The sequence below is a fragment of the Chrysochloris asiatica genome, unplaced genomic scaffold, assembly GCF_000296735.1.
Source record: "Chrysochloris asiatica unplaced genomic scaffold, ChrAsi1.0 scaffold00099, whole genome shotgun sequence".
NCBI classification, from domain to species: domain Eukaryota; kingdom Metazoa; phylum Chordata; class Mammalia; order Afrosoricida; family Chrysochloridae; genus Chrysochloris; species Chrysochloris asiatica.
The window spans coordinates 6,495,228-6,517,600 of record NW_006408617.1 but is presented as its reverse complement, the minus strand read 5'-3'; the positions used below and the strand labels follow the sequence as shown (position 1 = coordinate 6,517,600).

The window sequence follows — 22,373 nt, the reverse complement described above, 5'->3', positions numbered from 1 at the left end:
TTCTGCAGAGAGATCTGAGCTGGGATAAATATTTACTTGAGAGATGCTGGTACACAGACGCCATGTAAAGCCATGAGACTGAGAATAAATCTGTTAGGATTCACAAATAGATACTTTTTAACTAATAAATGAATTTAAATAATATCTAAAATTACAGGAAAATATTAGCTAAGCAATAAGAGTAAGCTTTTAAATCATATAAAAATCAGTCAGGATCTTTCCAAGATACAAACTAAGCATAAATTACATAGAAAATCTCCTTCATTTTATGAGGAATGGTGTGATCTTTGACCAGAGGCCCATAATGCCTGCTTGTTTTTATCTGTGCCATTTTAGCAGCCATTCATGTTCAATTCCTAGATGACAGATTAATTACAATGTCATTATATTTGAAGTCTGTTCTTCATTTCTGATCTGAAATACTTCTATAGAGAAAAATTCTCATCTACTGCTTGGTTACCTTGTGGTTGTTGTTGTTATTAGTACCGCCAAGTCGATTCTGACCCACAGCGACCCTGTATAGGGTTTCCAAGGAGCAGCTGGTGAGCTTGAACTACTGACCTTGCAGCTCAACCGACTTTGCAGTCTGACACATTAGCCCACAGCACCACACCAGGACTCCATACAATAGAACAAAGAAAGAAGGGCAACATCAGGTTCTAGCTTTAAAATTCCAGTAAAATTAGTTTTTTTCAATCAAACTTAGCTGAATTGCCATTCATTGTGACAGAGGTATTTTCACATATAGCTCAAACTCTTTTGACATTCGTAAAAGATGAAAAAATTGTCTATATATCATGCATTTTTTTAGTGAATTAAGTTATTGCTTCATAAATCTTTAAGTTCTATGAGACAAAGTGTACTCAAAGTATTACTTGGGCAGGGCCTCATACCTAAGACTAAAGAAAAGTACTTGCATCTTTTTCAGATTGTGCATCAATCTCTGATAGATAACCTATATTCTAATTGTACCTTGTGGTACAAGTCATAAAAGTGAAGAGTAGGATTAAGTCTTTTTCTTTATTTTCTATGTTTAAAAAAACTGAAAACATCCTTCTGTGGTGACAGTATAGCAGTTTGGGTTGATTGATTTATTTCCATAACGTGAATTTAAACTTCAGTGTTTCAAGTCATTTCCATTATTACAATTGTTTGAGTTTTCTCATCTCTGATCATTAGAAGCCTTTTCAAGTTGGTGCTAAGTTCTTTTGACATTAGCCCTATAGTTTGTGATAATTCCTTTGCTATTTGGTATGATAAACAGTTCTATTAGTGTCAACAAACATTTTGCAACACTGGTGGGAAGCACAGTTGAGAAGCTCTTGAAAAAGTGCTTTTTTTAAGGAGTTGAGAATTACAGAGGTTAACAAGGCCAAAACTACAGGAAATACATTTGGGGTATTTTCTGATTGGATAAGATTTCTAAAATGCAAGTGGCAGGATCTTTGTTGAACACCTTTTGCAGGCATTTACCTTCTTTGCGAAAATGCAAAGGTGACAAAATATGGTTTGAACTGCTGATCTTGTGGTTAGCAATCCAGTGCTTATACTGCATCACACCTCGAAGCTGTTTATATCTAGGTTAAGGGTACAATGCACATTTTGTAGAGGTGCCAAGCTACAAGATGGTGTCACTTGGGACAGGCTCAGACTTTAGTTAGAAATCTTTAGTCATGTCCGGACCTTACTTTTAAAATGTTCTTCCTCAGTGTAAACAGTGAGGTTGACAATTTCCATAAAGCAGATGGTATTTTACAATTTAATGTCATTTATTTGGACAATAGAATGACAGCCAAACCAACAAGTCAACTTTTCAAGCCTACAAATTAAAAAGGTAAGATTTCTTTTATACTAACTGTAATATTTTTCTACAGGTTAATGCTACAAGATAATCAAAATGTGGATGCATTAAGAATGCTGGCTCTTTACTATTTGTGTAGGGAGGGAGATATAGAAAAGGTAAGTTGTGTTGTACATTTTAAAAAAGATTTTATGGCTTATTGAATGTCTGGGGAAAAATCCGCACATTCATCACAGATCAAGTCACAGCGGAATCTTTATTCCTTCTTGTTACCAGTACTAACATTGGCATCATGAGGTTTTTTTTTTTTTTCTTTTCCTTCTTATATATAGGCCATATCTTGCAGTCTTACCACCACCAAAATGGTATCTGAATGTAAATAAAAGATGACATCTGGTGTCATTTTTGCATTTTGGCAAGTTTTCCCAAAATTTCTGTTTTAGGTACAGTGTCTTTCATGATGGCAGCAAATGCTCAGGCATCCAGGAGGGAAAGTATATTGTTTTCTTTAAGTTCCTTTATTAAAAACATATTCAGTTACACACACATATGTTAGATTCTTGAAATGCTCTTTTGGAATGTATAGTTTTTAATCGAGCTCTGGTAGCGTAGTGGTTACGAATCGGGCTGCGAACCTTAAGGTCAGCGGTTCGAAACTACCAGCTGCACCGTGGGAGAAAGATGAGGCTTTCTACTCCCGTAAAGATTTACACCCTCGGAAACCCTATACAGGGTCGCTATGGGTCGGAACCGACTCGATGGCACATAACAACAACAACTATTAGAAATAAACCTTAACAAAAGCTTAAATTAACTAGTAAAATCAAAATATATAATTAAAACTACCCTTGAGTGTCCCTTAAATCACGTTCTGTGTAGATGACTCTATAAAACACCTATGCTGTAGTATGTATATGATTAATGTAAGCAGTGATATTGGGTACGGATGAGGACATGCATGTCTTAGTTATTTTGTGCTGCGATCACAAATTCCACAAGTAGGTAGGCTTAACAGACATACATTGATTGTTTCACAGTTTGTTGTTTGTTGTTGTTGTTGTTAGGGGCCATTGAGTCAGTACCGACTCATAGCGACCATATGCACAGCAGAACGAAACACTGCCCAGTGCTGGGCCAACCTCACTACTGTTGCCACGCTTGAGTTACATCCGTGCTGCCACTTGGCCAATCCATCTCACTGGGGTTCTTTCTCTTTTTGTCCAACCCTCCACCTTTTTGTTGTTGGGAAGCTAAAATTCTGAATTCAGAGTTCTAGTCCTGGGGGAATGCTTTCTTTCTGTGTCAGCTCTGGAGGAAGGTTCTTGTCTCCTTTCCACATCTGTGGGCTTGGGGTTTCTTGACCGTCTCCATCTGTCTTGGCATCAGTTTAATCCTGGGTCTAGAATATTCTTACACAGGGACCCTAGGCCCAAAGGATGTGCTCCACTCCCAACCCTTCTTCCTTCATGGTACTGAGGGCCCGTAGATCTCTGCTCACTTTTTTTTTTTTTTTTTTATCATGCCACAAAGTGTAATTTTTATTTTTTTTTGTTGGAAGCTAGTTTTATGGCAACCTTTTAAGGGCTCAATTCTTTACATGGGCTTTGGTGGCGGTCGTGGGGCAGCACTAAATCGGGGTGGGGGTGTTCCGTCCATCCGAGTTTCACGAGAACGAAGGTTCCTGACCACCTTCCTGTGAATGGTGCAGATCACACAATGATGCGGTTTCACGTACAGCTGGGGAAGAAGCACGTATGCATCGAAGACACTCGCTTCAGAAATAGCCCTGACGGCTCCAGCCTCTACTATGGTTCGAATTATGAACTTCTTAATGGCCTTGTCTTTGGGCACGCAGCGGGCGCAGTTCATGCAACTGCGGCCCTTTTTGGCACGACCATTGTTCCTCCTTTTCTTTGTCATCTTGGAAGCGAGGACCCGAGAGAGAGAGATCTGCTCACTTTTATATTTCAAAATGCAACCTAATCCTGAAAATTGAACCCTGCCCCTAATCCTGCCCCATTAACTTCATGCTGTCATTGTTAAGTGCCTTGGAATCAGTTCTGAGTTACAGCAACCCTAAGTAGAGTTTTTGAGGAGTGGCTAGTAGGTTTGAACTACTGACCTTTTGATTAGAAGTCCAGTGCTTATTCTACAGAGACACAGCACTCCTCCAGTTAATTTGATAGTGGCTAATTAGTAATCTGGAGTTCTGGTATGGTGCTGTGGGCTAATGTGTCAGACAGCAAAGTAGTTTGAACAGCAAGATCGGTGGTTCAAGCTCACCAGCTGCTCCTTGGAAACCCTATACAAGGTTCCAATGGGTGGGAATCGACTCGATGGCACTTAACAACAATTAGTACTCTGGAATCCTGGTGTGGTGCTGTGATTTAATACGCAGGACTGCAAAGTCTGTTTGAACCACAAGGTCAACGGTTCAAGCTTACCAGCTGTTCCTCTGAAACCCTGTACCAGTTCACTATGGATTGTAACCGACTTGATACTTAACAACAACAACAAGTAGTATTCTGGATTCCTAGTGCGACGCTGTAGGATTAACACTGGCCTGCGAGCCACAGGTTGGCAGTTAAAACCCGCCAGCTGCTCCTTGGAAACCCTATACAGGGTTGCTATGAGTCAGAACCAACTCGACAGCACTTAACAATTAGAACTCCATTAAATATAGAAGAAACTCAGTAGAGGCAAAGCTTCAGAAAAATTTTCAGACATTAAATTTTACTGAAGATTGGTCCCTACTAAGATTGTTTTTCTATTCTCACAAATATTATTGTGAACTATAAACCAGGTTATAGTTTGTCAGAGAGCTAATCTCATATAATATTAATTTTCATAATCTGTGTTATTCATATCTCATATGTGTTATGAATTTATTATTGGAGGAGAAGTTTGACTTGCACAGTTAATTGAATATTATGATTATCTTTACCCTTCAAAAGTTTCTGTTCAATAACAAATACTAAAGAAACATTCTAAAACATAAGAATTATTTACATATTATATTGAGCTTCTCAAAAGAACATGTAGTGTATCTTTAGAATATAAGATTTCTTTGTTTTGTTTTTTATTGTGATTTGAGTGGAAATTTACAGAGCAAACTGGTTGTCCTCTCAACAGTTCATACACATTTAGTTTCATGACATTGATTGCATTGAATGTAACTGCAGTCTTCGCATTTCCTTCCTGTGTTTATGATTTTCATTTGTCCTTTCCTATCCATTCCTGCCTTCTGAGCTTTATCCCAGAGCAAATGCTGCCTTTTGGGTTTGGTTTTGGGTTAGTGTTAACCCTATAGGACTGTTCTGCTGTAAGCTGTGCCGTGGAGGTGAGTTCAGTTCCAGTTCTGAAGAATGATTAAGGGCTGCAGTTTCCACCAGTATCTTGTCAGATCAGTAAACCTGGTCTTTTGAGTTTTATTCCACGTTTTCCTTTTACTTTATGTAGGGCCCTCTCGTGTGACCCCTTTCAGAACACTCAGCAGTGGTAGCTGAGCACCATCTAGTTCTCCTGGACTCAGATGGAAGTTGAGGTTCTTATGGTCCATTAGTCCTTTGGACTACTTTCCATGCATCTTTGATTTTCTTCATTCTTCTTTGCTCTGGATGAGGAGCGTATAAGATTTCATTGGAAGAAAGGAGTTCTGTAAAAACAAAGACCTTTTTACATAGAAATAATAGTAAGTAATGTCTACCCATATGATTATATATTTTATTAGTGTGTTTATGTATTGTGTTGTTTTTTTCTTAGTACATTAAAAGTTATATTGATTGTGTTTGTTTTAGGCCATCTCCAAACTGGAAAACTTAGGAAGTACACTGGAGGCCATGGAACCACAGAATGCTCAACTTTTTTATAAGATCACGATAGCCTTCAGCAGAACTGTAAGAGTGCTTACTATGTTCAAGAGCTATATAGAATACATCTGTAGTGATGGTGGTGGTGGTTGTGTGCCCCTGAGTCATTTCTGACTCACAGTGACCCTATATGGGGTTTCTGAGGCTGTAAATCTTTATAAGAGCAGAAAGCCTTATCTTTCTCCCATAGAACGGCTAGTAGTTTTGAACTGCTTACCCTGAGGTTAGCAGGCCAATTTGTAATCCCTTACGCTACCAAAGGATATAAAATAAGTCAAAAAAGTCAGGGCAGAAAGACTGTATGGCCTATAATAAAAATATAATGTGTGTATAAATAAGTGATAGTTTTTAAGAATGGCAATTCAGAGGAGAGATGGTTTCCAACAATGAGAGGCTAACTTGGAAGCTTCTTGGAGGAAGTGATTCTTGTTAAGTCTTAAAAGATTTGAAAGTACATTCCAGGCAAAGGAAATAGGAATGGTTTATTTCAATCAACATAAAATATAGTTCTAGAATTGCCTGTTGCTTTGTTTTTTAAAAGAAGGTGGGTAGGTAATAGACTGTTTTGGTGGGGGAAATTATTGGTATCTTAATTTTATATAATAGTAAATGAATTTTTATTGTAAACCAGTGTTGTATTACAACCCAATACAAGGTTCCCAGAAATGGAATAGAAAAATACAGTTAAAACTCAAAATTAATAAGAAAATAAATGGATTAAAAAGTTAAACTAACAAAAAATTAAGGAAAAATTAAAGTAACTAGCAAACATGAAATTACAAGAAATCTAGAATGTTGTTGTTAAGTGCCATCCAGTCGGTCTGAACCATAACAACCTTGTGTGGGGTTTCCTAGGAGTGGCTGGTGAGCTTGAACTGCTGACATTACGCTTCAAACCAACTTTGCAGTCCAGCGCATTAACCCACAGTGCCACAATATTATTTATTAAATGACATGAAAAAACTGAAAATTCTGTTTTAATAATAAAGATTGTTAGATTATGTAGAATGTAGAAAAAATACATGCAATTAAAAATATTTTGAAGTAGGGAAAGTATTTATCTTTTTTATTTCCCTTATTGCCAAACACATTCCTTTGATTGCTAGTTCTTTAAATAAGCTTATAAAGATTCAAATATATAAATATTTTATTTTTAAAAGTTGTTACATTCAAAAGCTATGTATTTATTTTAACAGTGTGCTGGGTTTTGATTTAATTTTTATGTCTAATTTTTAAAATAATCAGGCAGTTTGAAAAGAGTTCTAAAAATGTTTGTGTTGATGTTAAGTACTGCCAAGTCAATTCTGACCCATTAGTGACCCTGTATAGGGTTTCTGAGGAGTGGCTGGTGAGTTTAAACTGCCAACCTTGAGGTTCAACTTGACCTTGCAGCCAAGTGCTTTTCCTGTAGCACCATGTACCATGGTATTATTGGAGTCCTAGTGTGGCACTATAGGATAAGCACTAGACTGCAAACCACAGGTTGGTGATTCAAGCCCACTAGCTGCTCCTTGGAAACACTGTCCAAGTTCACTGTGAATTAGAACTGACGCTACAGCACATAACAATGTCAACATTATTAGCGTTCAAATTTTGCTATTCTATAAAAGCACTAATACTGGGGATATTTAAATCGTTAGTACATAAACTGCCTTGGTGTAATAATTTTATTTCTTTTTGTTTTCTCTACTTCTGTGAAGTACTAATAAAAAAATATATTTAAAAGAAAATCCATAATCTGAGTAGAAATGTTTGACTTCAGTCTTTAAAATGCATTTTTTTCCCTCAGTGTGGACGTAATCAACTGATTCTTCAGAAGATTCAAATGTTATTAGAAAAAGCTTTTAGTTTAACCCCTCATCATTCAGAATTTGCTACAGAACTTGGATACCAAATGATTTTACAAGGCAAAGTGAAAGAAGCATTACACTGGTATAAGACTGCAATGACACTCGATGAGACCAGTGTTTCTGCACTAATTGGTATGACACATCTTTCAAGGAATGTGCTTAATACAAATGCAAGTAGTAATTGCTTTCAATATATGTCAATAAAGAAGAGACACTGAAATTTGTGTAGCTTAATGAATTTCAAGTAAAATAGGCTTTTAACTCGTAGGGCATATTACTTTGTTGTTGTTAGGTGCCATCAAGTCAATACCGACTCATAGTGACCTTATGCTCAGCAGAACGAGGTTGGTCCTGGGCCAACCTCACTATTGTTGTCACGCTTGAGTCCATCGATGCTGCCACTTGGCTAATCCATCTCGCTGGGGGTCTTCCTCTTTTTCTCTGACCATCCACCTTACCAAACATGAGATCCTTCTCCAGTAACTTGTCCCTCCTGACAATATGTCCAAAGTATGAGAGATGAAGTTTGGCCATCGTGGCCTCCAAGGAGTACTCTGGCTGCACTTCCAAAATGGATCTTTTGGTTCTTTTAGCAGCCCATGGCACTTTCAATATTCTCCGCCAACACCATAACTCAAAGGCATCAATTCTTCTACGCTAGTCATCAATAAAACCAAGCCCACTGCTGCCTAGTCAGTTCCAACTCACAGCAACCCTAGAGGACAGATTAAAATTGCCCATGCATTTCCCAAAGCTGTATCATTCCAGAGGCAGAGTGCCTTATCTTTCTCCCATGGGCAGCTGACCTTCCTGTTAGCAGCCGGGCACTATCACCACCACACCATCAGGGCTCCTCACTAGTCATAAATAACTGCCTTAAGTAGGACAAATTTTCTCTACTATTCTAACAGCTAGCTTGGTGGTTCAAAACAATAACATCCACAACAAAAAAAGTTACATGTCTTTTAAAATACAACTTTTACTTCTTAAGTAATATTTTGAGAATAGAAAAAAATTGTGAGGCAATTTCTGTAAATTATGATACTATGTTGTTGTTGTTAAGTGCTGTCGAGTCGATTCCGACCCATAGTGACTCTGTATAGCGTTTCCAAGGAGCAGCTGGTGAGCTTGAACCACTGATCTTGCAGGTCAAATGACTTTGCAGTCTGACGCATTAGCCCACAGTACCACACCAGGACTCCATGATACTATATTAGGGTGCTTCAAAAAGTTAATGTTAAAATTTCATTTTTCATTTCCAAGGCTGCCCATTTTATTTTCATTCTTTTACTTCTCTTTTTGTTAAACCTGAGACATATTTGTTGTGATGGATAATAAGTCCATTTTATGAATGTTGTTTGTGTTGGCTCGAAATGTACATACCTGAGTTAATGTGGACTTGACTGTTTTTGTCTTCTTGGTATTAGGATTTATCCGATGTCAACTAATGGAAGGGCAAGTGCAGGATGCAGATCAGCAGCTAGAATTCCTTAGTGAAATTCAGCAATCTATTGGAAAATCTGCGGTACAGTATTTTTAACAAGATGTCTTACCTACTATTTATAAAATACGTAAATGTAAATCATTTACTAATGACTTTAAAGGATTTGTTGTTGTTAAATTCTGTCGAGTCGGTTCCGACCCATAGTGACCCTGTATAGGGTTTCCAAGGAGCAGCTGGTGAGCTTGAACTACCGACCTTGCAGTTCAAATGGCTTAGTACACATTAATTTAACTATCAAGTTATGCTTATTTTACTTTTGTGAAAAATTAGATTTTAAATATTCTGCTGAAGGATTCTAAGCTAATACTTAAATCTGAAAAAACAATCGCACATAAATAGCAAGTCACATACATTTGTTACTAAATGGAAAAAAAAAAAAGCTTTAAAGTGGAATGAGTAATTTATGAAAACTACTTTTTTTCCAGGAATTAACTTATTTGCATGCAGTTCTAGCAATGAAGAAAAATAAGCGGCAAGATGAAGTTACTAATTTATTACATGATGTCCTGGATATTCATTTTTCACATTTGGAAGATTTACCACTTGGCATCCAGTATTTTGAGAAGTTAAATCCTGATTTCTTACTAGAAATTATTACAGAATATCTGAATTTCTGCCCAATGCAGGTAATACTTCTGGGACTTATTTTCAGGAATGCATCTTCAGAATGTTTTACAAATGATACAAATAGATATAGTAGAATGGTAGTTGTTGTTAATTAAGTGCTGTTGAGTCGATTCCAACCCATAGCAACCCTGTATAGGGTTTCCAAAGAGCAAATGGTGAGCTTGAACCACTGACCTTACAGTTCAAATGACTTTACAGTCTGATGCATTAGCCCACAGCGCCACACCTGGACTCCTGAATGGTAGTAGTTATATGTATGTCTATTTTAGGTGAAATAATTTTTAATCAGATTATCTGTCATAGTAACAGCTCTTAAATAATATGTGTATTGAGTTAGAAATGTCTGTTTGTAATTCATAGAAATTTTAAATCTTTAGTGGAGAAGAACCATGAGAAGTCATCTAATTCATCACCCTGCCTTATATTTGAATCTACTCTATAGCATCCCCACCAAGTGCCCATCCAACCTCCCCCAGACCCACTGCTGTGGAGTTGCTTCTGGCTCATAGCTACCCTGTGTAAGGTTTTCAAGGCTATAAATCTTTATGGGAGCAGAAAGCCTTGTCTTTTTCCCATGGAGTACCTGATGAGTTTAAACTGCTGACCTTGTGGTTGGCATTCCATATCCTGCATGGCCATCATAGCTCCTTTCTAACCTCTCTTGTTAATAAGTGCCTTTGAGTCAGTACCTACTCATAGTGACCCTATAAAGGGTTTCCGAGGTTTGTTAGCAGTCTAGTGCTTGTCCTGCAGTGCTACACCAGAACTCCAGACTCCTTGAAAATACGGAGTTCTTATCATTCAGCTTATTGTATAATTATTAAGACTGCATTTCCTACATTTAGTCAAATTCTATATTTTAAAAAGTCCCCCATGTACTAGTCACTCTTCTTCTCTTTGGAGGGATGAATAGCAAATCCAGTTAGCCAAAACAAAAAGATCGTTCATTATTTATAAACCAGACTTTTAGATTTCCAATAAACTGTTTTCTTCTCACTAAACTTTCATGTTCCCATAAATTTTTTCTCCTTACTGAACAACTCCAGGTTTTCAACTTTTTTTCCCCTGTGACATACTTTTAATAACCCTGGTTGTGAGCTTTAGGATACCCTTTATTTTATACCTGACTCTTATTAGGCCCACTACTGCTAATATAGTCCTGGTGTGGGCCTTGTACAGGGACTTGTGTAGGACCCTGTATAGGGTCACTATGGGTTGGAAGCGAATCGACGGCACACAACAACTCCTAAAATGGGAGCTCTGGTATGGTGCTTCAGGTTAATGTACTGGACTGCAACATCAGTTTGAACTGTGATGTCAGTGGTTCAAACTTGCTGGCTACTCCTTGGAAACCCTATACAGGGTTGTTGTGAGTCAGGCACTTAATAACAATAACAACAACAACTCCTAATATGAATTTGTTTACATGATATGGATTAAAACATTTTCTCCCTTATTCTAGATGTCACATTCTTGTTGATTTCTTTCCAATTAACTGTTTGCAAACACCATGTGAATACCTTGGCCCATTTTGAAGCAGAGGTCAGATATGCTTCACCCTACAACCTTCCTTGACCTATTCTGATTCTGACACCATCCATTCCCTCCCACAGAACTCTCTGCTTCACATCTGAGTTCCATAATCCAGTGCAGTGGCCACACAGAACTTATTGTAATAGTGCTCACGATCATGGGGTTTATTAGGGAAGTAAACTGGGTACAATTCAGGATCAAAAAAGCTCAGGACGCAGTAGTTCTCCAATCAGGAAGGCCTCTTGTTTGTTTATTGCAGGCACACCTCACGCTTGTTTGGCCTCTCAGCCGTGGGGTCCGTTGGCCTCTGTCCTGCTCAGTTGGACAACTGTTATAAATAAAGCACATTCTGTGAATGCTCAAAGGCACATTCTTCAAGCCAGTATCCTGCTTATAGGCACTCAGCTTTACTCAGTTCTTGGGTCTAGAGCTAGAAGCTGCTCTGTCTTTCCCCATTGCTGTTTCTCAGGCTTCACTCTTCTTGATCTTCCTGGGATCCACTACTTCTGAGATGGCTCCTTTAAACCTAGCTTGAGGCAAAACCAATCAATCTTAGCTTTATAGTCCTGTATGCCTTATTTGCATGTTCCCACCCAATCACTTGAGCTCTGGTAGTGTAGTGGTTACAAATCAGGCTGCGAACCGCAAGGTCAGCAGTTCGAAACTACCAGCTGTTCTGTGGGAGAAAGATGAGGCTTTCTGCTCCTGTTAAGATGTACAGCCTCGGAAACCCTGTACAGGGTCGCTATGAGTCGGAACTGACTCCATGGCACATAACTAACCAACCAACCAAAGCATTCACTTGGTAGGAAATAAAGAAGATTTTGAATGGAAGAGTCAATAGAAGGTAAATTCAAGGCACCACAACTGTTAACTAAGTGTTTACATTTGTTACTTATATCTTTGGACTCAAGTGTAGGATTGTAGGTAAATCCCTCTGAAATACTTCCAGCATCACAGCAGCACACAAGCCACCATAATACAACAAGCTGACAGATTAGTAGTGGGTGAAATTTTTATCTCCTATAATATTTGTTGTTGTTAAGTGCTGTTGAATGGATTCCGGTGCATAGCAACCCTGTATAGGGTTTCCAAGGAGCAGCTGGTGAGCTTGAACCAATGACCATGTGGTTCAAACCAACTTTGCAGTCCAACACAGTAACCCACAACGCCACATTAAGAGTCCTGGTATATAGTATTAATACAATATTTATCACCCCATAATTTTTAATAGTCATTCCTTTTCATCCTGTTTGTCATATGAGGGGGCTTCCAAAAGTTTGTGGGAAAATGGAATTGAAAAATAATGAAATTTTTCTACAAACTTTTTGAAGCTCCCTCATATATCTAATTTTGATCCTAATTATCAAATGTCTTTGCCGCATCTATCTCTGAGATAGTCACAAGGCTTCATCTGAACATTACAATTTTTTAATAGAACTGAGAACAGAATATCCTCGGTTCCATTTAAAAATTGTAATGTAACATACTACCCAAGAGCTCTTTACAAATGATGCAGATCTATTAACCAACATGCCTTTGTTACAGATAGTAAACAGATAAACCACCAAACTTTATTATTACTAACTCATATTTCAGCATAGGGATTGCATAAGGGACACTCTCAAATACTTCATACTAAAAGCAAAGTGTTTAGCATTTTCTCTGATCTACATTTAATAATGGGGTACTGGCGTGGCACTGTGGGATAAGTACTGAACTGCTAACCGCAAGGTAGATGGTTCCAACCCACCAGACGCTCCTTGGAAACCCTATACAGGGTTGCTATGAGTGGAAACCAACTTAAAGACACTTAACAACAATCAGATGCTACTATTTACATAGTTGTGGTTTGTTTTTTTTTCATAGAACATAGAGAAAATAAATTAATATTTTTTAGATTATTTGTGTATTATTTATTGAGCAATAAATAGAATAAGAGTTATTTTAGAAAAATATATAGTTTTGCTAGTAGTAGTAGAGTGCCATGAATTGGTTCCAACTTTTAGCAACCCCATAGTGGTGGTCCAAGGCATCCAAATCTTTGTAGAAGCAGAAAGACTCGTCTTTTCTTCCACAGTGCAGCTGGTGGGCTTGAACCACTGACCTTGTGTTTTGCAGTTTAGTGTTTGTTGTGTAACTCCATCGCACTCCCCATAGTTTTGCTATTGTTGTTGTTGTGAAGTGCCATCGAGTCGATTCCAACCCATAGTGACCCTGTGTAGGGTTTTCAAGAAGCAGCTGGTGAGCTTGAACTGCCGACCTTGCAGTTCAAACGGATTTGCAGTCTGGCACTTTTCACACTAAAATCTATGTGTATTTTTAACTAAATACTATTAAAAAAATATTGTTTAATGATTGGCTGATTTGTTTTGTTTAGCCTGCAAATCCTGGACAACCTCTTTCTCCATTTCTCAGACGTTGTACCTCAGTCCTGGAGACTATTGTGAGAACTGTACCAGGTCTTTTGCAAGCTGTTTTTCTAATAGCAAAAGTGAAATATTTATCAGGTAGGTGTGCCTTAAAAATTTTTAATTATCTGTTTTGTTCTGATGTTGACAAAAACAGGTGTAAATAAACTTTTGTTTTTCGTGCTGTCAAAGAACTCATTCCAAGGAACGGCTGGTGAATTTGAACCACCGACCTGTTGTTCAAACTGACCTTGTTGTCCAGTGCTTTATCCTACAGTACCACACAAGAACTCTATAAATAAACTAAGCACCTAACCTGGTGTGGCGCTGTGGGCTAATGCCTCAGATTGCAAAGTCATTTGAACTGTAAGTTCGGTGGTTCAAGCTCACCAGCTGTTCCTTGGAAAACCCTATACAGGGTCTCCATGGATCTGAATCGACTCGATGGCACTTAACAACAACAACAAGACTCATATAAAATGCACATCTGAACATAAATATTTAATTTTTATCTAAAATTGTGTATCTTACTATACAGTTGTTTTCTTTTTTTTTTAATTACTATAAACATGGTTCAAATGAATTTTTAAAGAAAATGTCATCGAATCAACAAACTTTGATACTATAAGTAATATGTTATGGTGCTATGCTAGCCAATTATTTTCCTTTAATACTTGTGGCACTATAGCATCAGCAATGGACTGTGAATCACAAGATTGATAGTTGAAATCCACCAGCTGCTCCTTGGAAACCGTATGGTGGAGGGTCTCTATGAGTCAGAATCAACTCTAAACCACTTAAGAACAACAAGAACTTCTACCTCCAAGGAAAAAAAATTGCTGTTAAATGGATCTTTGTTTTTAGTAGATGTCGTTGTTCAGTGCTGTTGAGTCAGTTCCAACTCATAGGGTTTCAAAGGAGAGTCTGGTGAGCTTGAACCCAGACATTGGGGTTCAAACTGGCTTTGCAGCCCAGTGCATTAACCTCCAGTGCCATACCAGGACTCCTTTTCATTAGTGAAGAAGGTTGAACCTTTGAGGAACTAAAAAGCCCTGAGGCTTTAAAGTTTAAATGCCAAAAATACCCATAAATTTGGAAGAGAAACATCATCTCATCGTTCCTCTCTCTGATCTCCAGTTTCTTAACAATTTGAATAATAATAATGCTTTGTTTCCCTCACTAGGTGATATTGAAGCAGCTTGTAGTAACCTTCAGCATTGCTTGGAACACAATTCCTCTTATGCAGATGCTCATCTCCTGATGGCTCAAGTGTATTTGTCTCAAGAAAAATTCAAATTGTGTTCGCAGTCTCTTGAACTTTGTTTGAGCTATAATTTTAAGGTGAGTACTCCAGGGAGTCCTGGTGTGGCACTGTGGTTTAATGCGCCAGACTGCAAAACTGTTTGAACTGCAAGGTTGGCGGTTCAAGCTCACCAGCTGCCCCTTGGAAACCCTATACAGGGTCTCTATGGGTCAGAATCAATTCAGTGACACTTAACAACAATTCCAGATGTGGCACTGTAGGATAAGCATGGGACTGCTAACGTCACAGTTGGTGATTCAGATGCACCAGCTGCTCCTTAGAAACCCTATACAGGGTTACTATGGGTGGGGACCAACTTATCAACTACACTCTAGATTGAAAGAAGCATTGGTGCAATGAGTTATTGGGCCTGGGGCTCAGGACCATAGTCTCAGGGGACTCCAAGGTTAATTGGCAGAACAGAGTCCATAGAGACAATGTTGTACATCCTACTTTGGTGAGTAGCAGCTGGGCTCTTAAAAGCAAATGAGTGGCCATCTGTTGTACAACTCTAGACATTTCCATGTGCAGAAGAAAAGAGTGGTGAAAATTGAAGATGCTTGGAATCAACTAGCCCAGTGAACCAGTGGAGCAGATGAACATCAGTCACCACAGCTCTGCAACCAGAACTAGTTGGTGCCTGGCTACCACCAGCAACTGCTCTGAAGGGGATCATATTAGAAGGTCCCAGAGAGAGTGTCAGAAACACACAATTATTAAAAAAAATTATGCTGGGTTTACTGGTCAGAAAGAGACAGGAGGAACCCGAGACTATGGCCCTCAACTACCCTTCAGTTCTGGAACAGAATTCTCCCTCGTGGGCCAAGTTCAGCCAAGCAGTAGATAGGTATATAGTGGGACAACAACACTAGTAAGCTATGCTCACCATGGAATGGTCAATCATTCAAGATCAAAAGGGCAGCACTTATCTAAGGACAAAGTTGAGAAGTGAGGGAAAAAGAGGGTGGAATGAATATAGGAACCACAGAGAGAAAGTGGAATAATTGTTATTGTGTAGAGGGGATTGCAATCATTTTGATGAAATAAAGTGTATAATTTGTTGAATGTAAAACTGATGATCTTGTCTATAAACCTTCACTCAATTCACAATAAAAAGTTTTTAAAAAGAGAGACAGAAGCCCTGGTGGCACAGCAGTTAAATGCTTGACTGTTAACCAAAGGTTGGCAGCTTGGACCCACCAGCCGCTCCCTATGGGTCAGCATTGGAAACCCTATGGGCCACTCGGAGTCAGAATCAACTAGATGGTAATAGGGACTCCAGACTGAAGTGGGTAAGACATACAGAGCACCTTCTTGAACTATAAACACATATTTACATACTCAATCATTTTAAATCTTATCCTGTAATATTTTATCAATAAATGTATTTAATGGAAAAAAGTTTTGGACACACAGCAATAGAAAAAACATAGGGCAACAGTCATGCAGTTAAAAACAAAACCAAAAAAAACCCACTGCATGGACTGGGGATAAAAGACCTGGCTTCTTTCTCTGAGCAAGTTTTATATAAAATTCATACAATAATGCATGGACTGGGGATAAAAGACCTGGCTTCTTTCTCTGAGCAAGTTTTATATAAAATTCATGTAATAATGCCCTCTGGTTAAAGTGAAAATTAAAATGCAATAATATATGAAAAAAAATGATTGTAAGCTGTAAGTCATTAGACCAAATAATTTTTTGTGTATGGAAAATCAATTTTATAGCCTTATTTCTTTCCTGGGCTTTGGTTTTTAATAACCTCTTTCAGATTTATCATCAAAAAATGTCTTGTCATTTTGGAAATCATTATGTGGTTTGAGGACATTCTAGATTTTTATTCATGATATTTTATGTGGTACATCCAGAATCTGCTGCTTCCAAGACTGACTAGAGTCATGGAGAAAAACTCCCCAACCTTAAGCATCGATTCAGTCTTGAGGTTTGTTAGGAAAGAATCTTTGAAGGAACTCAAAGGAAAATTCAAGCTTAGGCACGATTTGCAGAAAATAATGCCTTAGTACAGTAATTTTCAAGTCTGGTGATACATCATAACTCATTTCCATCTCTTAACCTCAATGAATTAAAATCTTTGGGGGGGGGCAGTATTAATATTTAGACAGAGAAATAGCCATTTTATGAAGACTGCAAACTTCCTCTACATCACCTCATTCCAAATAATCTTTTTACTTCTTTTTTTTTTTAACTGCTTTTTATTTTGTGTCATTCTCTTTGAAACTGCTGATGAATTTTCTTCATACCCTGTCGATAGCCAAAATAAAGACAGGAGCTTGATTTCCACGTATTTAGAAATAGAATAAAAGGGTAAAACTAATGTTTGATTAAAATGTCGTATCATTTAACAACTTAAAAGTATGAGAAATGGAAAACAAAATTGCTTTTAGGAATCTAATAACTTTAGATCAGTATTAGAATTTCAAGAAGTTCCTTATCTGAACACTCAAATAACTTTTAAGAAAGTACTTACTAGCCTGACAAAATGTGTTTGCATTTTCTCTTCTGTCAACATAGAAGTACTTAATCAATATCTTTCTTATCTATGAAGATCCTTGGCATTGGCAGTTCCCCTGAATCTTATTTAATATGACAAATAATCAGAAATTTAATGAGGATAGAAATATACACCTCATGTATTAATTCACAGAGTGTTTTTAAAGATGTTATTTATCTTACTGTTGGCTTGAATTTTAAATATATGTTGATGTAAAGCACTCCAAAGTAGTACTTCTATGTATTTTTTCAGGTGAGACAATATCCTTTATATCATTTGGTAAAAGCCCAGTCACAGAAGAAAATGGGAGAAATAGCAGAAGCAATTAAAACTCTGCATATGGCAATGAGCTTACCAGGAATAAGGAGAAATATTGCTTCCTCAAAATTTAAATGCCAAAAAATTGAAGTTGATACAAGCCATCGTTTATCAATCTTTCTTGAGTTGGTAGAGGTTCACTGCTTAAATGGAGAACAGGTAGGTGTGATTTTACTTTAATGACAGATGTAAACTTTGCCATTCAAGTATTTGTATAGATTAGTAGAAGATGATAAAGTTTAAACTTTTCCCTTGGTAATACAGTGAGTTAGGCATTGGACTGCTAGTCACAAGGTCAGTAATTCAAACCCATCACTTGCACCATGGGAGAAAGATGAGGCTGTCTGCTACTGTAAAGATTTATAGTCTCTGAAACTCTAAGGAGAAGTTCTACTCAGTCCTGTAGGATCACAGTGTTTCAGAACTGATGAGATACTATGTGGCTTTTGTTTATTTCTCATTGGTTATGTGGTGATGGTTATGTGCCATGGAGTCGGTTCTGACTCATAGCCACCCTGTACAGGGTTTCCATGGCTGTAAATCTTTACAGGAGCAGAAAGCTCATCTTTTCTCCCGCAGAACAGCTGGTAGTTTCGAACTACTGACCTTGCAGTTTGCACTACTTTGAACTAAGACATGTGCTTTTTGTTAGCTCATCTGTTAGTTTGTTGTACTGTGGTGACTTGCACCTTGTTGTGATATTGGAATTCTGTGCTACCTGTATTTTAAATACAAGCAGGAACACCCTTGATGGGACAGGTTTCAGCTGAGCCTCAACACAAAAACAAACTAGTAAGAAGGAGAAGCACACTTCTGAATGTGCAGCCTCTTAAAGCCTTATGAATAGCAATAGAACACTGTCAGCTAGCACAGGAATTTTGTATATTCTAATATTGTGAACAGCACCAGATAATTGTCAGATACACTGTTAGAAGATGATCCACTCAAGTTGGAATGCACTCAAAATATGACTGGGGAAGAGCTCCCTCTTCAAATAGAATTGAACATGATGATGGAAATTAATGCTTTCAATACCTTTATTTGCTGATGGGGCATGACTCAGAATGAGAAGAAACAGCTGCAAACATCCATTAATTATCAGAACATGGGCTGTGTATGAAGTATGAATCCAGGAAAGTTGCAAATTGTCAAAAAATGAAATGAAAGGCACAAAGTTTGATATCCTAGTGAGCAGAAATGGGCAAGTGCTGGTCGTTCTGAATCTGACATGGTTTACTATGCTGGGAATGACAAATTGAAGAGGAATGGTGTCACATTCATCACCAAAAGCAACAATTCAAGATCTCTCTTGAAGTATAATACTATCTGTGATAGGATAATATCCGTATACCTATAAGGAAGAACAGTTTATACTGCTCTTACTCAATTTGACGCACTAATCACTAAAGCCAATGATGATGAAATTGAAGAATTCTTCCAGCTTCTTCAGTCTGAAATTGATCAAACATGCAATCAAGATGTATTGATAATTACCGGTGATTGGAATGCAAAGGGTGGAAACAAAGAGGAAGGATAAGTAGCTGGAAAATAAAGCTTTGGTGGTAGAAACGATACTGGAGATCGTATGATAGAAATTGGCAAGACAAATGACTGTGTAGATACCTTTTGTAAACAACACATGAACCTCACTAGATGAGATACAAAGAAATCAGACTGACCACGTATGTAGAAAGACATAATGGAAAAGCTCCGTATAATCAGCCAAAACAAGGCCAGGGGCAGATTGTGAATCAGATCATCAATTGCTCATAATGCAAGTTTAAGCTGAATGTGAAGAAATTTAAAACAAGACCACAAGAGCCAAAATGTGACCTTGAACATACCCCACCTGAATTTAAAGACCATCTCAAGAACTAATTTGATGCATTAGACACTAATTTCCAAAGACCAGAAGAGTTGTGGGATGACATCAAGAACACAATACAGGAAGAAAGCAAAAGGTCATTAAGAAGACAAAGAAGAAAAGACCAAAATGGATGTCAGAAGAGACTCTGAAACTTGCTCCCCAGCGTGTAGATTTTAAGGAAAGAAATGAGGAGATAAAAGAGCTGAACAAAAAAATTTCAAAGGGCAGCCCAAGAAGACCAAGTCAAGTATTACAATGAAATGTGCAAAGACCTGGATTTAGAAAACCAGAAGAGAAGAACCACAGCATTTCTCAATCTGAAAAACTGAAGAAAAACATCCACCCTCAACTTCAAATAGTAAAGGCTTCTATCGGCAAAACTTTGAATGATAGAGAAAGCATCAAAAGAAGATGGAAGGATGTTCTTCCATGTAAACTATCACTCAATTCATAATAAGAACTTAAAAAAAAGCAAGATAGATGGAATACACAAAGTCACTATATCAAAAATAAATGGATGATGTTCAACCATTTCAAGAAATATCATATTATCCAAATTCAAAGATCTGAAGGAAGAAGTCCAAGGTACACTGAAGGCATCTTAAGTGCCATCAAGTTGGTAAGGGACAAGGCTCTGGGAATTGATGGAATACAAATTTAAATCTTTAAAAAAACTGATGCAGCACTGGAGGCACTCATCTATGCCAAGAAATTTGGAAGACAACTACCTGAGCAACTGATTGTGCCCAATCCAAAGAGGTGACCCAACAGAATGAGTAAATAATTGGGTAATACCTTTAATATCACATGCAAGTAATTTTTGCTATCGATAATTTAAAAAATGGCTGCAACAGTAAATTGAGAGTGAACTGCCAGAGGTTCAAGCTGGATTCAGAAGAGAATGTGGAATGAGGGATATCATTGCTGCTGATGTCAGGTGTATCTTGATTGAAAGGAGAGACTATCAGACAGATGTTTACTTGTGTTTTATTGACTACACAAAGACTTTCAACTGTGTGGATCATGACAAGCTATGGACAACACTGCAAATAGGTGTTACAGAACACATAACTGTGCTCATGAGGAGCCTGTACATAGACCAAGAGGCAATTGTTCAAACAGAACAAGGGAACACTGAATGGTTTTAAAATTAAGAAAGATGTACACCAGGGTTGTATTCTTTCACCATACTTACTTGATCTGTATGTTGAGAAAATAATCCAAGAAGCTGGATTATATGAAGAAGAAAGTAGCATCAGGCATGGAGGAAGACTGATTAGCAACCTGTGATACGCAGCTGACACAACCTTGCTTGCTGAAAGCAAAGAGGACTTAAAACACTTACTGATGAAGATTACAACTTTCAGTACGGTTGCACCTCAATGTGAAGAAAACAAAAATTCTCACTACTGGACCTATAAATGATATCATGATAAATGGAAAAAGATTGAAGTTGTCAAAGACTTCAGATTACTTGGATTCACAATCAAAACTCTCATGGAATCAGCAGTCAAGAAATCAAATGATGCATTGCATTAGGCAAATCTGCTGTACAAGACCTCTGAAGTCTTCAGGAGCAAAGATGTCAGTTTGAGGACTAAGGTAGACCTGACTCAAGCCATGGTGTTTTCATTTGCCTCATATGCATGTGGAAGTTGGACAATGAATAAGGAAGATCATATAAGAATTGATACATTTGAGTTATGATGTTGGAGAGGAACATTAGAAGTACCATGGACTGCAAGAAGAACAAATCAATCTAAATTAGAAGAAGTACAGCTAGAATGCTCCATAGAAATCAGGATAGGAAGATTCTGTCTCTCATGTTTCAGACATATTATTAGGAAGGACCAATCCTTGGAGAAGGAGATCATTCATACTTGGTGAAGTAGAGCATCAACGACAAAGAAGGAGACTCCTACGGAGATTGATTGGCGCAGTGGCTGCAGCAAAGGGCTCAAGTGTAAAAACGATTGTGAGGTTGGCGTGGGACTGGACAGTGTTTGATTCTGTTGTACCTAGGGTTGCTATGAGTCGGAACTGATTTGACGGCACCTAACAACAATAACCTTAAAATTAAACATATATTGTTCTCTGGATGGTTTCAAATATCAGCACGATTCCATTAGCAACTTTGAAACAATATAATATTGTTATAATTGTGTCAGTTTCTAAAAGGAATATCATGTATACACACAGACTTACACTAAGCACCCACCCAATCCCCCTGCCTTTGAATCAGTTCTGACTCATAGTGATCCTTTAAGACAGAGTAGAACTGCTCCCTAGAGTTTCTGGGCCTGTCAGTCTTTACGGGAGCAGACAATACTCATCTTTCTCCTGTGGTGGAGTTGCTGTATTCACCCGTTGCTCTTGGATTTAACAGTTCAATGCATAATCCACTATCCTGCCTGGGTTCCTACACTTAAACATACACATCTATTATTGGAATAAAATGAAAGCTCTAACCTGAAATTATAATAGTTGAGAAAACAAAGGAAATTGTTGAGGACCGCAGCTTTGGTAATTTATAGGCACGTTGTGAAGTGGAATGGATTGAATAATTTTATATGTATTTGTCTATCTATATGGTTTAGTTCTTAAGTGCCATCGAGTTGTTACAACCCATGGCAGCTGGTGGGTTTGAACCAATGACCTTTCGGTTAGCAATCCAGTGCTTATCCTACAGCACCACATTAGTTCTCTCTCTTTCTGTCTCCATATATACATGTGTATATATATTGTTGTTAAGTGCCATTGAGTCTGTTCTGACTCATA

The 22,373-nt window shown here is 37.8% G+C and overlaps 1 protein-coding gene and 1 pseudogene across 1 annotated transcript in view; one reads left to right on the top strand and one right to left on the bottom strand.

Annotated features, from left to right (window-relative positions):
- The window catches only part of TTC21B (tetratricopeptide repeat domain 21B), a 90,016-nt gene that overhangs the window by 14,561 nt on the left and 53,082 nt on the right, over positions 1-22,373 (top strand). Inside the window, exons 7-14 of the mRNA XM_006867005.1 lie at positions 1,875-1,959; positions 5,599-5,697; positions 7,460-7,652; positions 8,948-9,045; positions 9,450-9,650; positions 13,565-13,694; positions 14,779-14,936; positions 17,663-17,887. Of these exons, the coding sequence (XP_006867067.1) occupies positions 1,875-1,959; positions 5,599-5,697; positions 7,460-7,652; positions 8,948-9,045; positions 9,450-9,650; positions 13,565-13,694; positions 14,779-14,936; positions 17,663-17,887 (1,189 nt within the window). The remainder of the gene's footprint in view (positions 1-1,874; positions 1,960-5,598; positions 5,698-7,459; positions 7,653-8,947; positions 9,046-9,449; positions 9,651-13,564; positions 13,695-14,778; positions 14,937-17,662; positions 17,888-22,373) is intronic.
- On the bottom strand, positions 3,395-3,721 carry LOC102832008 (annotated as a pseudogene).